Here is a 16,604-nt window from a genome sequence, read left to right on the forward strand (position 1 = left end):
TTCCCATTCGATTGACTTCAACGCGGCAAGAGGAGCCCCAACTGGTATACTCATCATTATTCTGTTTTCTGGGCGAAGTTCTTGGATTTCCCTTTGACTATTGAAACATTAACCGGGGATAGGGTAATTTCTTTTCTTTGGAAGATTTGGGACATTTCGTTCTTGGGCTTTTAGGGTTCTGAAGTTTCCGTGTCTTGCTGTATTGATTATTGATTTGGAGGAGGGTAACATAGGTTTAGGGTTTTTATTCTTGGAAGCATTATATTCAAGAAGGACATATATTGGGGACTTTGTTTCTTCCTAGGGTTTGCTTTGTCTGATTCCGATACGGGGAATATTGGCGAGGTTTAAAGGATAATGTGTATACTCTGTGTGATCCAGAAGTGGTCTCGCCGGGTTGCTACAATGCTGCCTTGGTTGGTTATCCCGTTAATAGGACTATGGGCCGTTTCTCAGCTTCTACCGCCTGCTTTTAGGTTTGAGATTACTTCACCGCGGCTGGCGTGTGTCTTTGTGCTATTGGTTACTCTCTTCTGGTATGAGGTTTTGATGCCTCAGCTGTCAGCTTGGCGTGTGCGAAGGAATGCACGGCTCAGGGAGAGAAAAAGGTTTGAGGCAATAGAAATGCAGAAGCTTCGTAAAACAGCGACTAGACGTTGTCGGAACTGCTTGAATCCGTATAGGGATCAAACCCTGGTGGCGGTCGGTTTATGTGTTCATATTGTGGGCATATTTCCAAGAGACCAGTTTTAGACTTGCCTGTACCACCAGGGTTGGGGATTTCGAACTCTAATATTGTCAAGGAGTTTGTTGGTAAAAGTGGCAAGATATTAAATGGCAGAGTTTGGTCTGAAAACGGATGGATATGTGGTCAGGATTGGTTGGAGAATGGCAATTGGGCTGGTGGGTCTGTTGCAGGTAAGCCTAGCGGCTGGAGGATGAATGAAAGTGGTCTTTTTGGAGGAGACGAGCATAGCTTGACAGATAAGTCGTATTCTGGTATTATGTTTTTTTCTTGCAAACTTTTGACATCATTTTTCTTGAGCATTAGATGGCTCTGGAGAAAGATTTTTAGAGTTAGTTCATCAAGGGAGGAATGTTCATCTGATGCTGAACATAGGGCACTCTTAGCAAAACGGGGTGAGAATGGGGCCAACCTTCACGAGAGCAGAGGGGAAAAAGCACGGAGAAAGGCTGAGGAGAAAAGGCAGGCTAGGTTAGAGAAGGAGCTTTTGGAGGAGGAAGAGAGAAAACAGAGGGAAGAAGTTGCCAGGCTGGTGGAGGAACGTAGGAGACTTAGAGATGAGAAAATGGAAGCTGAAAAAGATCGCAGCAAATCATCACTTCCCACTAGGGAGAAGGATAATAGGAAGAAGCATCAGGAAAGAAGGAAAGATAAAGATAAAGGGTCCAGTAAGAGCAACTCTGATGTAGAAGAATTGGAAAAGAAATCTGGCAAGGAAAGTGTATTGAAGAGGGACCTTGATAAAAAGGGTGAAACTGATCGTAGGGAGCATCACAAATCTGGGCTTGAGAGTGGGAAGGGGCAGAGTATAGACAATACTCATAATAAAAATGTTGCTGCAAACAATTATAACCGAGGGAGTACTGGAACTAGGTACCTTGATCGCATGCGGGGTACTATTTTGTCTTCTTCTAAGGCATTTGGTTTTGGAAAAGGTGCTAATACTCCTGCTACCATGGTGAAAGAAAATAAGTTCCTCAATTCTGTAGATCATGCCCATAATGTTTCCAATAGGAGAGATTTATGCCAACCTGAACGTCCAACAGCAAAGTCAAATACGAATGCAGATATTAAGAACATGAATCACACTGTAAGTTTTCCTCTCTTTGTTTTTCTTTCTCCCACAAAACCTGAGCACGATGTTGTTCTGGTACCAGGCTCTCAATGATGCTTGAGTGATCTACAAATAATAATTACCTGCTCTTTATGATGCAATCATTTGATAATACAATCTTATCACCCAAAAATTTGAAGAAGTCTTTTACTTGATGTTAGCTACTTGGTTCATTCCTTTTCATGATAATTGGAGCTTGACAAATTTTGCATGAAGAAAACGGTGTTAGTGTTACGATGGTGAATTATTGTTTGTAGGTCATCCCAGAACAGCAGCCATGGGCAGCTCCGAAAAAGTCATGGCAGCAATTATTTACTCGATCCTCATCAGTGCGTCAAAATTCAAATTCAAATGTGATATGCAGACCTAATTCCAAAAGCCAATCTGAAGTCAAAAGCCCCCAGCAGTCTGGCCCATCATCATCTGCGCCATTATTTGATAATCCAATCCATTTTGGGCTTCCGTCACCATTTAATCTGTCCACTTTTCCAAGTGTACCAGCCAGCAGCAGTCTAGGTTTTTCTCCTGCAATTGAACCCTTTTTCTCCCCAGTTGGAGAGGGAACTCATGACTTTAGGAACGAAGAGCAAGAGCTATATGAAGACCCCTGTTATGTTCCAGATCCAGTGTCCTTACTTGGACCTGTTTCTGAGTCACTTGATAATTTTCAGCTAGACTTGGGAAGTGGCTTTGTGACAGACATGGAAGTAGAAAAGCCTCACTGCTTAAAAAATATTACTGCTGGTTCTGAAGTTAATAAGCCATCTCCAATTGAGTCACCACTGTCCCGAGAAAAGCATAGCTCTTCTAATCGATTTCCAACTACCCCCAAGGCCCAGGATGCACGTGCTTTTCCTTTGGAGGATGCAACTACAAATGAGAAGGGAACGTGGCAGATGTGGAATACCTCTCCTCTTGGTCAGGAAGGTTTAGGCTTAGTTGGAGGTCCTGGTGGCTGGCTTTTGTCTTCTCAAAGGAACCCAACAAACAAGGATGACCTGGTGCAACCTCCATCTCAGAAAACTATGGCGTCTCTTTTCACCAAAGATGATAACATTATTTCCAGTTCCCATTCTCCTCAAAATGCTTTTCTTCCTAATGGCCAGAGTGGTGGGACCTTCAGCCCTATAACTGGTTCAAGTGATTATGATCCTTGGTTACAGAATGCTTTCTTTCCACCGTTGTCAGGCAGCCTTAAAGCTCAGGATGGTGTAGGTCAGAGTGAAAGGGTATATGGGAGCACTTGTGGATCTACTCCCACCCATGTGCTTGAAGGTTCTTCAGCTAACAGTTGGTCCAAGTGAGTACAAACTGCCTGTCCTTTATATTCTAGCTATTGTGTAACCTCTGCTGTATGTATATTAAAATAAAACGTGTTAAAACATTTTGTATTGATATAGATGTTTTATCCATGAGGTAGCAAAATAACTCCTCCATCATTCCTATCCCTTTCTATGATCTTTTGGGGATTGAGTGACATTGTGGTTGCTATAGGCAAAATTTTGACTTTCTTATTTTTGGACGTCTGCTACACGTTGCTTAGGCTTTCTGGGGATATTATTGAATTTAGCCATGGAGCTTTGGACAATGCTATATATCCATAAAGTCGTTAAAAACGCTATCAGTGTCTCTACTCATTGGCTTTTGGCATTTCTTACCGTTATGTGATATATTTACACTCTTCCTTGCATCTTCAATGAATATCCCTATTTTTCTGCATTTGTCTTAGTATTCATGTACCGTGTTCATCTTGATAAAGTATAAGTAGGACGTCTGGAACTCCTAACTGGCATTTAAATAGTTCTGCTTGCTGTTTGTTGACGAATTATTCTTCCTACTCTACCTTCCCTTTTGCCAATTTATGCTGATTGTATTTGTATTGTCATCGTTCGTCAATAATCAATAATTCATTGATCAATAGAACTATAGAAGTTTTAGGAAGCAACGCTGATCATAAGCTATAAAAAAATCGGCTTATCTTGAATTCTAATTCAAAAGCATGGGAGCCATTTCTAGTTTAGCTTATTTAGCAATGAGCAATAGGGCACACGTGCCTATGCTTTGCTTGTTGGAACTTTGGACTTGAGGAGTTGGTTTTTAAATAGAAAGAGACCTTTTCCACCCCCATATTCTTTTTGCTTGATTGGTTCAGCCAAGGAAAAATACAATTTTAAGAGTTTGTTTACGTGTTATACTGGACATAAATATATCCTTAGAGCAAACAATATCACAGAAGCAAAAGATGATCTTGCCAAATATCTGCATGTAATATAGTTTCTTGGAATCCTGAAGAAGTTTAGAACTTGAAAATTGGTGGTCACTGTCTCACTGGCTTTGGCAATGGAAACTCGTGAATTTCTACTGAATTTGTTATCGTATGTGTCTTGTTTATATCATTATATGTGAATAAAGGTAAACTGTAGAATTATGCATGATGTGCTCTGTCCAGGTGGCTGAAAATGTTGCTTACTAGAATGCATTAGTGAACCTGTGAAGAGGAACTTAGAAGCTAGTGTAAATCCTGGGGCCCATTAGTCGTGAATGTTTAAAAAATTGGAAGCTAATTTTGCTACTGTACTTAAACCTTTGTATCATAAAAGCACTCAGTTATGGTTTTATTGTTTGTCATCCGATTTGCATGGTGAGAACCGGCCAAAATTCTTGGTTACTACTGCTAGACCTTGAAAGTAAAATTGCATGCCAGAATTGGAGTTCAGATATTGAAGACTTCAATTTTTTTTTTTTTAACTGTATGTAAAGAATTGGGTTATTTGATTGATCCTTCATTCCTTGAAGCACCATCTATATATTCATGGCTGTGGTTATGTATTGGTTTGTAGAGAGATTTGAAGCTATTGTATATATAACCTATATTTGAATTGTTAGTGTCAAATAAAAGCGAAGAAATTGTTTTCTTCCTGTAAGGTTTAAGTTGTTCCTTTCAGTTAGAATGGAAAATGATTGTTTGGAGAGATCTGTATGATTGTGTGGATTGACATCGGAACTCCATGACATAATGATTCTGGTAGATGAGTTTGCACTGACTAGTTATTATACTTTGTTACCCAGATTTCCCCTCTTTTGCCATGTTATCAAACTGTGGTTTTAAAGATATATGAGAATGCGTAGCCATTTATTTTTATTATGCCTAGTTTAATCCGCACTCGTTGATATAACTTTATTGAGAGTACCGGCTGCAAAAGTTAATCATGAATTGCTAACTCTGAACCTGAAACGCATGGAGGCATAAGTATAACAGGAAAGTGTAGCAGGGAGTTTTCTGTCCAGCTAATAAAGGTGAATAAGAATCACATGTCTACTGTAATGATATTCAGTTAAAAAATTGTAAATAAAATTTCATATGAAACTAGTCCTCACTATGCCTGATGTCAAATGGGCATGAGCTGGCAACTTCTCCAGTTGTTGCGCTTTTCTCGTTTCCCATTTTTTTTCCCCAACTGCTTGTGGCTTCATGCTTTTGCTGCCATTGTCAACGATGCATTGTTATTGCTTTATTCAATGTTGTGGACTGTGTAGTCTTTCTCTTCATATTCATAATATACACTATATGATCATTGATCATATAAATTATCTCAGTAGTTGTTTTTAACCCCCTGTGGCTATTTCTTCCAAGTACGTATATTTATTAGTAGTTCATATTATAAATGAAACAGTTATGGTTCTAACAGAGCATGCGGTTTCTATATACTTGGCAGAAAAGAATGGCCTATACATGGTTCTGCGGAAGGAGTCGGAAAGTCATCTGTTGGAAGGCACCCCATTGGAAGTCAACCCCCCGCGTCAGATGTACAGTCTCTTTGGCCATTTGATTAAGAGGATAGTAACAGGGCACGAGACTTGACCCCAAAAAAAAAAAAAAGAGAAAAAAACCTGTTCTCTTGAGGCAAATAGCCTCCTTTTGGTAGAGTTTAGAATTACTGGATGCATTGTATCTTCCTTTCTTCTATGTAAGGGAGATTGATGTTTACATGCCTCGTAGCATGGATAGGAATACATGTTGGATGCCTATGCCTTTTGAGCCAACAGGTAACCAGGTGCCTTCCATTTGGTTCGAGTAATTTTTTGCTTCTTTTCTCCGAGGGAAGGATTTCCCCTTTTTGAAGGCAATGTTTCCTTTGGAGAATTGAGCTTGATGCGTCTCTGATCTTTTAAAAAAAGAAAAAGAAAAATGCAGCACTTGATGTCCTAATGAGAAAATGATACTAACATAGGTCTCTGCTGATGAGGAAATAAAATACAGCCCTATCTCCCATGCATTTTATCCGATAGCTTCCTCCTGTGATGGAGTGAAAGGATTATAATCTATATCTTACTGTCATCATGTAAATATCTTATCGACTAAGGTATATAATTAATTATACTGGGGTAATTTATTATCAGCTTCTAGTTGTCAATTTTGTTCGCTTCGAGAAGACATTGGATATCCGGCCTGTGTCTAGTTAGGATTGAATTTGTCTGTGTGTATTATGGTTTGGCCAATGTTTATAGTTCGGCTGCCTAGGAAAAATGATTTTAGGAGAGTTGAACAGTTAAGCCCATTCTTGCAAACACCCAATTGATAGTTCATTGAAATCTGAAATCTCTCCTCAGTCAGTGCACCGATTCGGTGTTGTCCCACATGAAAAACCAGATTCTGCCTTGTGTGAAATTGCTGGAGCATGCTTAACCTGCTGGGATCTCATTCATAAGCATGAGAAATGCAAAATCATGATTTGATCATGTTATGTTGACTTAGAACTCAGACCCAAACAAAATTTCAACGGATATCCTGGTGAATCTCAGGCGACAAAATTGATAACTGAGCCGTTCATGAATGATTTTTCATATTTTTAATTATTAATTAGTTATTAAATATGGTTCTGTCACGGAATATGAATAATGGGTTTGTTTTATGCGATAATTTGATTTGATACTGGCAGTTATTAGCAATGTATTGAAGATTGGATTGGTTAATAAACTGGTGGAGGCAATGGTTCGAGTTGGGTTAACCTAAGATTAGATAGATTATTATGAAAATAATATTTAAATTTAAAAAACATTAATCTATAAGTATATAGATTATTTGTGTATGAATTATACCTAATCCTATGAACGTAATTACTAAAGCACAATTTTAATGTACTGTTACCTTTTTTATAAAAAATTCCATAAAAAAAAGCCCAAGTCTTCAAATCGAACCAATCAAATGATCAGTTCCTTGATTTATTGGTTTGATCATCTGACCGGAATAACGTTTTAATACTAATATTTCATCATGCCTAGGTATTGTCTAGTCGGTTTCAATTTCAGCATATATTAATACATCATCAAGTCGGTTTTCAACATATTACTTCTGGTTCAAAATATAAGAGCTAGTTAATTAATTTGAAGAGATTAAAAAAATAAGTTAAATTAGTTATTTGTAATAAATAGGTATTGTTTTTTTTTTATAAAATAATCTTGCTAATCAAGTATATTGGCTAGAACTACTATTATGAGAAGGCCTATCTTAGAAAAAAATGCGTAAATATGGGATACAAAATGGATTGAGGTCTTATATTTAGGACTAAAATAAAAGTCAAATAATATCTTATATTAAGGACCAAAGGTAGCATATTAAGACAAGACTAGATTGATCTTTTGGGGAAATTATACCGTTATGGTATTAAAACCTTATCCAGGTTTAATTTTCCCAAAAATGATATATTAAAACTCATACGATTCATTGTAATGTAATCAGATGGCTTCGAAAGCCGAAATGGATTTGAATCTTCAATGAGTTCACTGATTTCTTATTTTCCCACCCTTTTTTTGGCTGAAGTTTCTGGCTTGTTTAAGAGAAAATAGAATTCCATTCCAGCGAGGACTTAATAATTACTTATTCCTGTCTTGAAGGTAGGGGTTCTAATGCAAATGATACAATAAGAATCAGATAATACTGTCTCCGGTCTTTTTTATGGTTTTAAATATAATGATCCAATCCACTTATCTATTTTTTTTACCTCAAGTAATCCTTATAATAGTTGTATATTTTAAAAAGTTACAATCAATTTATGATTCAAGCACACATAATTAATATGGGCATTTAGAAAAGATAACATGTATTTATTATAAATAATTAATTTTTTTTAATCTCATCAAATTAATTAATAAGTTCAAGGTAACAAGAAAGATAAATAAATGTGTAGCCTTTGTAAAAACTAAAAACATCCGACCTGCCGGATTCGAACCAGCGACCTAAGGATCATCTGTCAGGAAGTGTTCCCACTACAGTCCTCCGCTCTACCAACTGAGCTAAGGTCGGTTCTTGAAAGCGTCTACTTTGTTAATTTACAAATAGATGGAAACATCATCTTATAGCACGACGAATTCGAAGCCCAGACCATTCCATTTCATGGATCACTTCTCAGAGGAATCTGGCAGAAGGCACAGATATTGGGAAGGGCGTAAAGGGGTAGGAGTCAAATAATCTGTCAAATTAACGTAATAATACTCGTTAGAAAAGCTAGCAGAGATTTATAATGTCGCCTGTTCATCTTATTACTCTTTCGATATTTCATAAATATGTTAAATGAAAGGGCTGTGATTAGGCTGAGCGTATCACAGCCAAGCATTTGCTCTGATCTTCGAGCGAGTTTAAACTTGCCGTTTCTAGTGTTCTGTTCTCCTTTCTTTTATCCTCTGAGCCACCAAGGGCAGAAAAGGCTTGTAGTAGCCAATATTGAGAAACAATAACAAATAACAACAACAACAATGATAATAATAACAACAACTAAATCATAGGTCTTTGATGGCATCCATAAAAGCTGAAGATAGCACTAGCAAATTTTAATCCAAGACTGTTGTGATGACAACTCGCTTGACTGGGACAATTAAAGAAGAAAGGACAGCATGCGACAAGTATTTTGTGCAGTACGACGCTCATGAAGTTGATTGTGATACAATCTCCGATGGGGCAGCATGTGAAGGATCTTGCTCCAGCAGCACCGTATCTTGCTGGAGTTGCTGAGGTTCTCCTTGCCAGGTCCAAACTATGTCTTTAAGTGCTGGTCTAATGTCCTCTTTCAGAAGCTTCTGGTACTCCAATGTATCGCCACTCGACTTCTTAAGCTCCACCATATGGAAGAGTGGGGTGATCTCAAAGATTTCAGCATCGATACCCAAAACGCCTTTTCTGCCTTCCTTGGAGCCCTCCAACTTGAACAAACCTCCTTCTTTCTTCTTCACTTTCAGTCGAAGGCGCTTACAGATTTCCTCTAACTTAGAGATGATAATTGCAGAAGGCTTGTTTGATGTAAACCGTGCCTCTTTTTTGTGATCAGACTCCTCAAACAGACCAGACAAGTCAAAACCTGCAGACATTGAAATGATATCGAAAGCATTCATATTACAAGGTTTGGTGAGCTCTTGTTTTGCCTCTGCAACAGGACCACTGTTATTCTCACAAGCTCCAAATACACCATCAGCATCTAAAGGAGCTAGTTCTTTCTCGCTGGTCGCTGCAACAACATTCTTTTCTAATCCCTTTTTGAACCAAGAACTTTCCATAATTTTGTCCATTGATATCCGGGTGTTCGGATTAGGATCCAAGATTTTGGACAACAGCCGCCGTACATCCGGTGCAAACCAGTTAGGAAATTTGTACTGCCCCTTGCCAATCTTCCTGTACATTTCCATCAGATTGGAATTATGGAACGGAAGATAGCCGGCCAATAAAACATACAAGATCACCCCACATGACCATATATCAGCTTTGGACCCATCATATCCTTTTCTGTTTATCACTTCTGGAGCAACATAAGCTGGGGTACCGCATGTAGTATGGAGTAAGCCATCCTGGTGCTTAGTCTCAGCAAGAGCACTTAACCCAAAATCTGAAACCTTCAAATTCCCATTTTCGTCCAGTAGTAGATTTTCTGGTTTTAGATCCCGATGACACACTCCTCTACTGTGGCAGTAGTCAACAGCACTGACCAGTTGCTGAAAGTATTTCCTGGCAACATCCTCCTTCAGCTTTCCTTTGGCTACCTTGTGGAAGAGTTCACCACCCTTTGCATACTCCATGACAAAGTAAATCTTGGTTTTAGTGGCCATTACCTCATAAAGCTCAACCACATGCGGATGTCTGACTAGTCTCATCACTGAAATTTCCCTTTTAATTTGATCAATCATCCCGACTTTCAAAATCTTCTCTTTATCAATTATCTTGATGGCCACACTCATGCCAGTAGCAAGGTTCCTTGCATGATAGACCTTAGCAAAGGTTCCTTGGCCTAATAATCTCCCCAGTTCATACCGTTGCATAAGCACACCTTTTGGTTCCATTTCTAATAGCTCTTGTACAATCAATGCTACTAAGACTAGAAGAATATATAAAGAACTTATTTACCAGAAGCAGCAGCAAACTGCCTATGAAGAACTTCAAAGCTCAACCATCTTCGCAGAGATCATATTTTGACATCAAATGACCACTTAGATTTATAGCAGCCTCATGCACTTGAGCACGGAATAGACATGGACAGTGATTTAAACATCCAACCTCTTCAAAGATGAACAAGGGCAGCTCGAAAGGAGCTCTTGCCTTGTTAACATCAGATAAAGAAACTTTGACTTTCAAGCACATCTTTCAGCATTCCCTGGGATTTGTGATTACACTAGAGAATGCTAAAGAAGATGGACACCTCAAAAATTTGATAAGTTAATCAGAAATGGAGCGACGCTCAGTCAGATCTTTCAGCTACTATCAGCCAAAAGCGTATATACAATGGAGGGTACCTGAAAGAAAGATAGAGCATATTTACTTAATAGTTTGCGAACAATTTAGTCCGAGTAACCAAACTATATAAAAATTTGAGTTTGTAAGGCACATAGTACAAGCAGAATTCAATTCCAAAAATAGCCCTTGTTGTAATTAAATGAATCAGTTGATGACAAAAAGAACAGGAAGATGCCATTAAAAAAAAAAAAAAAAGGAAAATTCTGATCAACAGAATTACAATACACTCGACCGATAGGTGTGTTTGGATGAAAACAAACTATGGTTTGGAGAATAGCTTCTAGAGAATAGATTTCGGGAAGAATAGATTTTGTGAAAAAATGATTCTGAGAAGTGAAAGTGTTTGGATAGTTGTTATCAGAAACACCTTTTATATATACAAATTACTAAAAAAGACATAAGTTAATATGATAATTATATAAAAAATAGATTTTATGATATATTTTAATTTGAAGGAATAAAATTGTTAATAATATATTTTTTACCAACATAATTAATAATACATAAGATAATATAATTAATGAATAATTAATACGTGTATATATATTTATAAGATATAAGATTAATATGTTTATAAAAAATTAATTGAGGGATGTTAAAGTCATATTATTATTGAGATCTACTCTGACAGGCATAATCATATTCTCCAATTTGAGCAAGAAGCAGAATGGATTCACTCCTCCTGAAACCATGGTTTCGGATTCCAAAACCATGATTTTGGCCAAAACCATCGTTTCAGATTATGGTATCAAAATTGATGCTGTTTGGGTGACATTCCACCCAAAACTATATAGTTTTGGGAGTCACCCAAACAGGCCCTGAAAATAAGAAGAATCACAAGACACAAGCAAGAAAATTATCTTTTAAGAGGGATGCTATTAGTTAGCGAACAGAAGACAATTCACCCAGCCACCCGCTACCCTCTTTTAACACACCGGGGAAAACAAAGAATCACAACTGGACAAGAAAGGTTGATTGATTGGTACTCAGGAAAATCAGTCTATAACAGTGGGGGAAAAACCTTGATCAATGATGCAACGAACAATATTCTTGTGAACAATCATCAGCAGTAATAAAGACGACTCAGAAACACCCATGAAAATTTTAAAATGGAGATGAAAAGGTTAAAAGTGAAGGGAACACACTAAGCTTTACAACTCAAAAGAAGCAAGAAATTAAAAGAAACATGAATTATGAGGCAAAGAGCAAAGACATATAAAACAGAGTAGGTACCTGACGAAGAATTGAGAAAGGACGCGTGAAGGGAAAAGGAAGAAGGTGAAGGAGGAAGTAGTTGGAGGGAGAGAAGGAAAGAGAAGCGAATATTGAGGAATGACAGAACGTGAAATCAGAAATTTTGAGAAAACCCTACGCCCTCGGAGCTGCTTCCTTATACGCCTCAGATGCGCCAGCCGGTTAGCCTGACTGCCCCCACCCGCCACTTGATTTCAATTTTTTAATTAATTCCAGTTTGGGCCCAAGAACCAAATGCCGTCCAAAGCTTAAAAGTTAAAATACTCCTGCGACCTAATTTAGGTGAAATGGTGTATTAATAAAATTCAATAAATTAGTTTTTTTGCCATAAATTCAATAAATTAGTTACATTTTTATTTCTTTTGCCAAAAATAAAATATTTTCTTATAAATTTAAATTATATATCAATTTATAAGTTAATTACATTATTTTGAGAAAAAAATAGTAAATATGAAAAATAAAATAAATTGATCTTTATATTTAGAATTTAATCCAATAAATTAAAAACTAGTCCGGACTGCAAGGTCAGGCTGGTCCGACCGGCGACCAAAACTCTCTTTGAGTCGGTGGACATAATTTACTTGCTTTGCTAGTTGAATCGTTCTAAGTCATTTTAAGCCGGCGCTTAAACCAGAAGCTGGTGTTAGCTCGAAATCAAAATGGTTTTGCAAAAAGATTTGTCTCTTAACATGTAAAATATATATCAAAATGATTTAAATTTAAATAAAACAACCCAAAAAGTATTGACTAAAAATTTTACACAAGCGTGAATCACATAATTTTTGGTATCCCTATTGCTCCCAATTAGAGGGTAAAGTTAAAAATATTATCCATAGATTCTATATCAATGTATTAATATATGCTTTTTTTTTCCTTTGACAACCAATGTATTAATACACATACATAAATAAATTCAGGAAAAAAATACCTCTAGTCTTTGATTTTTAAGTCAATTTTATTAAAAAGTAAAAAAATTAGATAAGTTAATTTTTACTAAAATACTGTCTTTTGTCAACCATTAGTTCTTAATATAAAAACGAATAATTAATTTATTAATATTAAAAATTAATTAAGATAATTATTTATATCAAATATTTTTTAAATTACCTTAAATTAGTTATAAAAGAATATAGACCATCCATGAAAACTTAAAAGGACAAAAAACAAAAGAAGGAAATCAGTAACGTTTGGCATGCCGATGAGCAGTGAAGTTTCGTTTGGGTATTGCGCATTAAACATTGTCCTTGAGGATGGCGACAGGAAGCGCATAGGAACGCGACACGTGGTAGAGAAAGTATCGTTATTAACGTCAAGGTGGCAGGGAGTCGTGAGAAGGGGACACGTGTCAGGAATGATTGGCGGTGAGGCCGTGGCAGCAGAAGACAGGTCATACGTCTCGGCTCGTCTCGCACCCTTCCCGTCCTCTTCGTTCTGGACTCCTCTCACCATGTGGTCCCCTTACCTCTCGCCTCGTGGATCAGTTTGCTTTGCTCCTCAAAATTATTTAGCGAAATTTATTATTTAAGCTATCTTAAATTTATTCAAGGACTTAAAGTACTAAATTGTTCATATGGTTAATGGTCTAATCACATGTATTTTATATAAGTCACTGTAAATACACTAACTTAGCAAAAAAATTTAATTTTACCCTTATTAAAATTTTATTTCTCTCTACATCTATAAATAATTTTTATATTTCTTCCCTATTTCTCTCTTATCAATAAAAATAAAATAAGAATAAAATTAGAAAACAAGTACTCCTCCAGTTCTTAATATAAAATTTATTTAACTACTTTAATTAAATTAAAAAAATTAGTTAAATTAGATAATAATCATAAATATGGCATATATTTTTCAAAATATTCTCAGTTAAAACTTCTTTAAAAAACTGACATCTCAAAAAATGTTTTAAATTATTTTATTAAAAATATAAAACGGTATAATTAATGTATATGTGGAATTAATGAGTAATATAGGTATATTATTAATGAGTAATAAGTATTATTGTGGTATTTAGGGATAATTTAGGAAAGAATTACTCCCTCCGTTCCTTATTATAAGAAACAAATAACCGAAGTATGTTGATCAAAAAAACAGTTAAAGTTAGTTAAGAACAATCAATGTATAAAAAGTATAATTTTTTTTCAAAAATGCCCTCATTAATAAGGAGAGAGAGTATGAGAGAGAACAATTAAATTATTAAAAAAAAGAGAAATGGGAGGGAGAGAGAGTGTGAGTTGGAGATAATAAATATGGGTAAAATAGTAAATCAACGCAAAAAAGTAGAGACAACTTGTAAGTGTCTCTTATATATAGGAACATGGCATAAACATCAAGTGTCTCTTATAATAAGGAACAGAGGGAGTAGTAAATATAATAAATAGGTTTTATATTTAGAAGTAAGATCAGTCTTCTAATCAGGGCATATATTAAAGAGCAAGGGAATATTAAATATACAACAGATGACTTTTAGGACCAAAACTTCTTCCTACGAGCGGTTTACATTTAGAGCTAGAGAGGTAAATGCTTTTTTTTTTTTAAATAATTGGTAGGTTGCAAGTTTAATTCTGATTAGTACCTATTATTCTAATTAGAAAATGGATTCGTGAAGTAATTGCGATTTAGCAGGTGCCAAGCATACTCCAAAGAAGATTAAGATAAATTACATTTACTCAAGTATATGAGCCCTTAGGTACTTTTGGGCAGCACATTTTGTAGTAGAAAACTTTTGGCAATTTTCTAAATTATTTATTTGATATTACCTTGTATATAAGAAGTACTCCTCTGGTCCTTAATATAAGACCCAATTGTTGAGTTTAGTTTAGTTCTAAATATAAGACCCATTTATCATATTTATCTATTTTCTCTAAACTACCCCTATGGATACTCCATCAACCATAATCAAATAGAAGAGGGATATGAGGTATTAAGAAAGATGATTATGGTGTTTTAGGAAAAATGTGTCATTTTTCTTATAATTAACCAACTTACCTAATTTCCTTAATCTAATCAAATTAGTTAAATGGGTCTTATATTAAGGACCGGAGGAGTAATTTATTTTCAGCCGGTGCAATTTTTAACCTGTCTTTAATTACGTGTAAAATGGAATTGGATACTTTGAAGAAGAGTCGTATCAGTTGAAGATAAATAGCATTGGCCCAAGTACCTGAATCGTTAAGTATTTTCAGTAATTTTTTTTCAGCTTATTTATTTAATTTGATTTTCAGATTTAGTATTGGAAATAAAAGCTTTTATTTTTTTTTTTGGGTCTGGGTCCGTCGAAGAAATTTCTAGATTGAAAAAACATTTGAAAAATTAGTGAACCACAGACAAAGGTCCGAATCTTCTTTATGGCTTTTAAGCCACAAGTCATGCCATGCCATTATTATGATGAATCATGGAGCGTAAGAAGGAACTTTCTTAGCAAATATCTCTAAAAAATAATAATTTAAACTCTGTTATTTAATTAACTGTGCCTTTCACTTTCAAGAAACACAGGCAATGAATGGGAAAACATAGTAAGAAGCAATTACTAAGAATTAAACAAATGTTATTTCCTGGAAAAATCTTCAGTCGGCCGATCTTATCTGTAAAAAGCAGACAAACCCGCCATGAGTACTGCTAATTAAAATATTAAAACAGTCATAACAAGCTTTTGATTAAAATATTCAAAATAGTAGTTACAACAAGCTTTTTATTGATTGATTGATTTATTTATTTATTTTGACGATTTTGATTTTAAAACTTGGTGGGAGTTGGTTGGCTGTAGGGTTTATCACTTTGAAATGGTTCCACTTGCAGATAACCATGTCTTTTCTTCCAAATAAAGCCTAAAGTAATGATCATTTGGATTTATTATGAACAATATTAGTTGAGAGTAATTGCTTAAGCTCCAAGTCCTTTTTTTGGCTACTATTTTTTGTTTTTTTCCCCCATATTTTCCAAAATGATCTTTCTGCCTGCATACTTCCAAGCAGGACATGACAATATTGGAATATTATATTTATATCACTGGGGACTCAAAATTGGAAGGTAACCTTTATTTCTTTAATAATGGGGAAAAGGTTATCAGCGGGGTTGGGTCTAACAAAAAGGGTTAGTCTCCCACAATATGATGAACCAATGTTTGAATCCCCGCTGAGAGAGGTACTTATATTTAGTACCCAAAACCCAATAGTGCTTGGAATATGATTGTTTCTAATAGAAGGATATCTATGCTTTAGCAAAAAAAAAAAAAAAAAGGGAAAAAGGCTGGGGACACTTGCCCAAATGTTTAGTATGTAATTATGGATTATTGTAAACAATACTCCAAAAATATGATATATACTCCATTCTTAATATAAGAGCTACTTTATTAATTGGAGTAAACTAAGCGAGTTAGATAATTTAATTAATTATAATAAATACTACATGATCTCCTTAAAATACTCCTATAGAATATTATATTATATTATATATTAATTTATAAATTAGGTAAATTAGTTTGAAAAAATTATAAATATGAGTGACTAATAGGATTGAGATGTTACATTTAAAATATTATCTCATATATTAAGCACCAAGTGGAGTATATATTTTTAACGTGATCCAGTTGGAGACAATTTTCTTAATTATGATAAGATTCTTATAAGAGTATCATATGAGTCCCAAAAAATTCTGGGTCTGCTAAATCTTAAAAGAGCCTTCAGTTTTTTCCTTCAAATTAATTTATTTTA

The 16,604-nt window shown here is 35.5% G+C and overlaps 1 protein-coding gene, 1 non-coding gene and 1 pseudogene across 2 annotated transcripts; 1 reads left to right on the forward strand and 2 right to left on the reverse strand.

Annotated features, from left to right (window-relative positions):
- The first annotated feature begins 120 nt into the window (after positions 1-120).
- On the forward strand, positions 121-6,141 carry LOC114725895 (stress response protein NST1-like; annotated as a pseudogene).
- A 1,927-nt stretch (positions 6,142-8,068) lies between these two features.
- On the reverse strand, positions 8,069-8,163 carry TRNAY-GUA (transfer RNA tyrosine (anticodon GUA)). The gene is made up of 2 exons: positions 8,127-8,163; positions 8,069-8,104 (listed from the first exon to the last, which is right to left on the reverse strand). It is a non-coding gene; the product is annotated as a tRNA-Tyr (tRNA).
- Positions 8,164-8,571: 408 nt separating this feature from the next.
- LOC114725896 (CBL-interacting protein kinase 2) lies at positions 8,572-10,355 on the reverse strand. Its single transcript, XM_028912460.1, has one exon. It carries the CDS (start codon positions 10,182-10,184, stop codon positions 8,781-8,783), a length of 1,404 nt encoding a protein of 467 aa, XP_028768293.1. The 5' UTR covers positions 10,185-10,355; the 3' UTR covers positions 8,572-8,780.
- Between the last annotated feature and the right edge of the window lie 6,249 nt (positions 10,356-16,604).

The sequence above is a fragment of the Neltuma alba genome, unplaced genomic scaffold (assembly GCF_004799145.2).
Source record: "Neltuma alba isolate B1F8T4 unplaced genomic scaffold, ASM479914v2 tig00012291_pilon, whole genome shotgun sequence".
NCBI lineage: Eukaryota > Viridiplantae > Streptophyta > Magnoliopsida > Fabales > Fabaceae > Neltuma > Neltuma alba.

Coding starts and splice junctions, on each gene's coding strand:
- LOC114725896 (XM_028912460.1), bottom strand. CDS start 10,184: ATGGAACCAAAAGGTGTGCTTATGCAACGGTATGAACTGGGGAGATTA.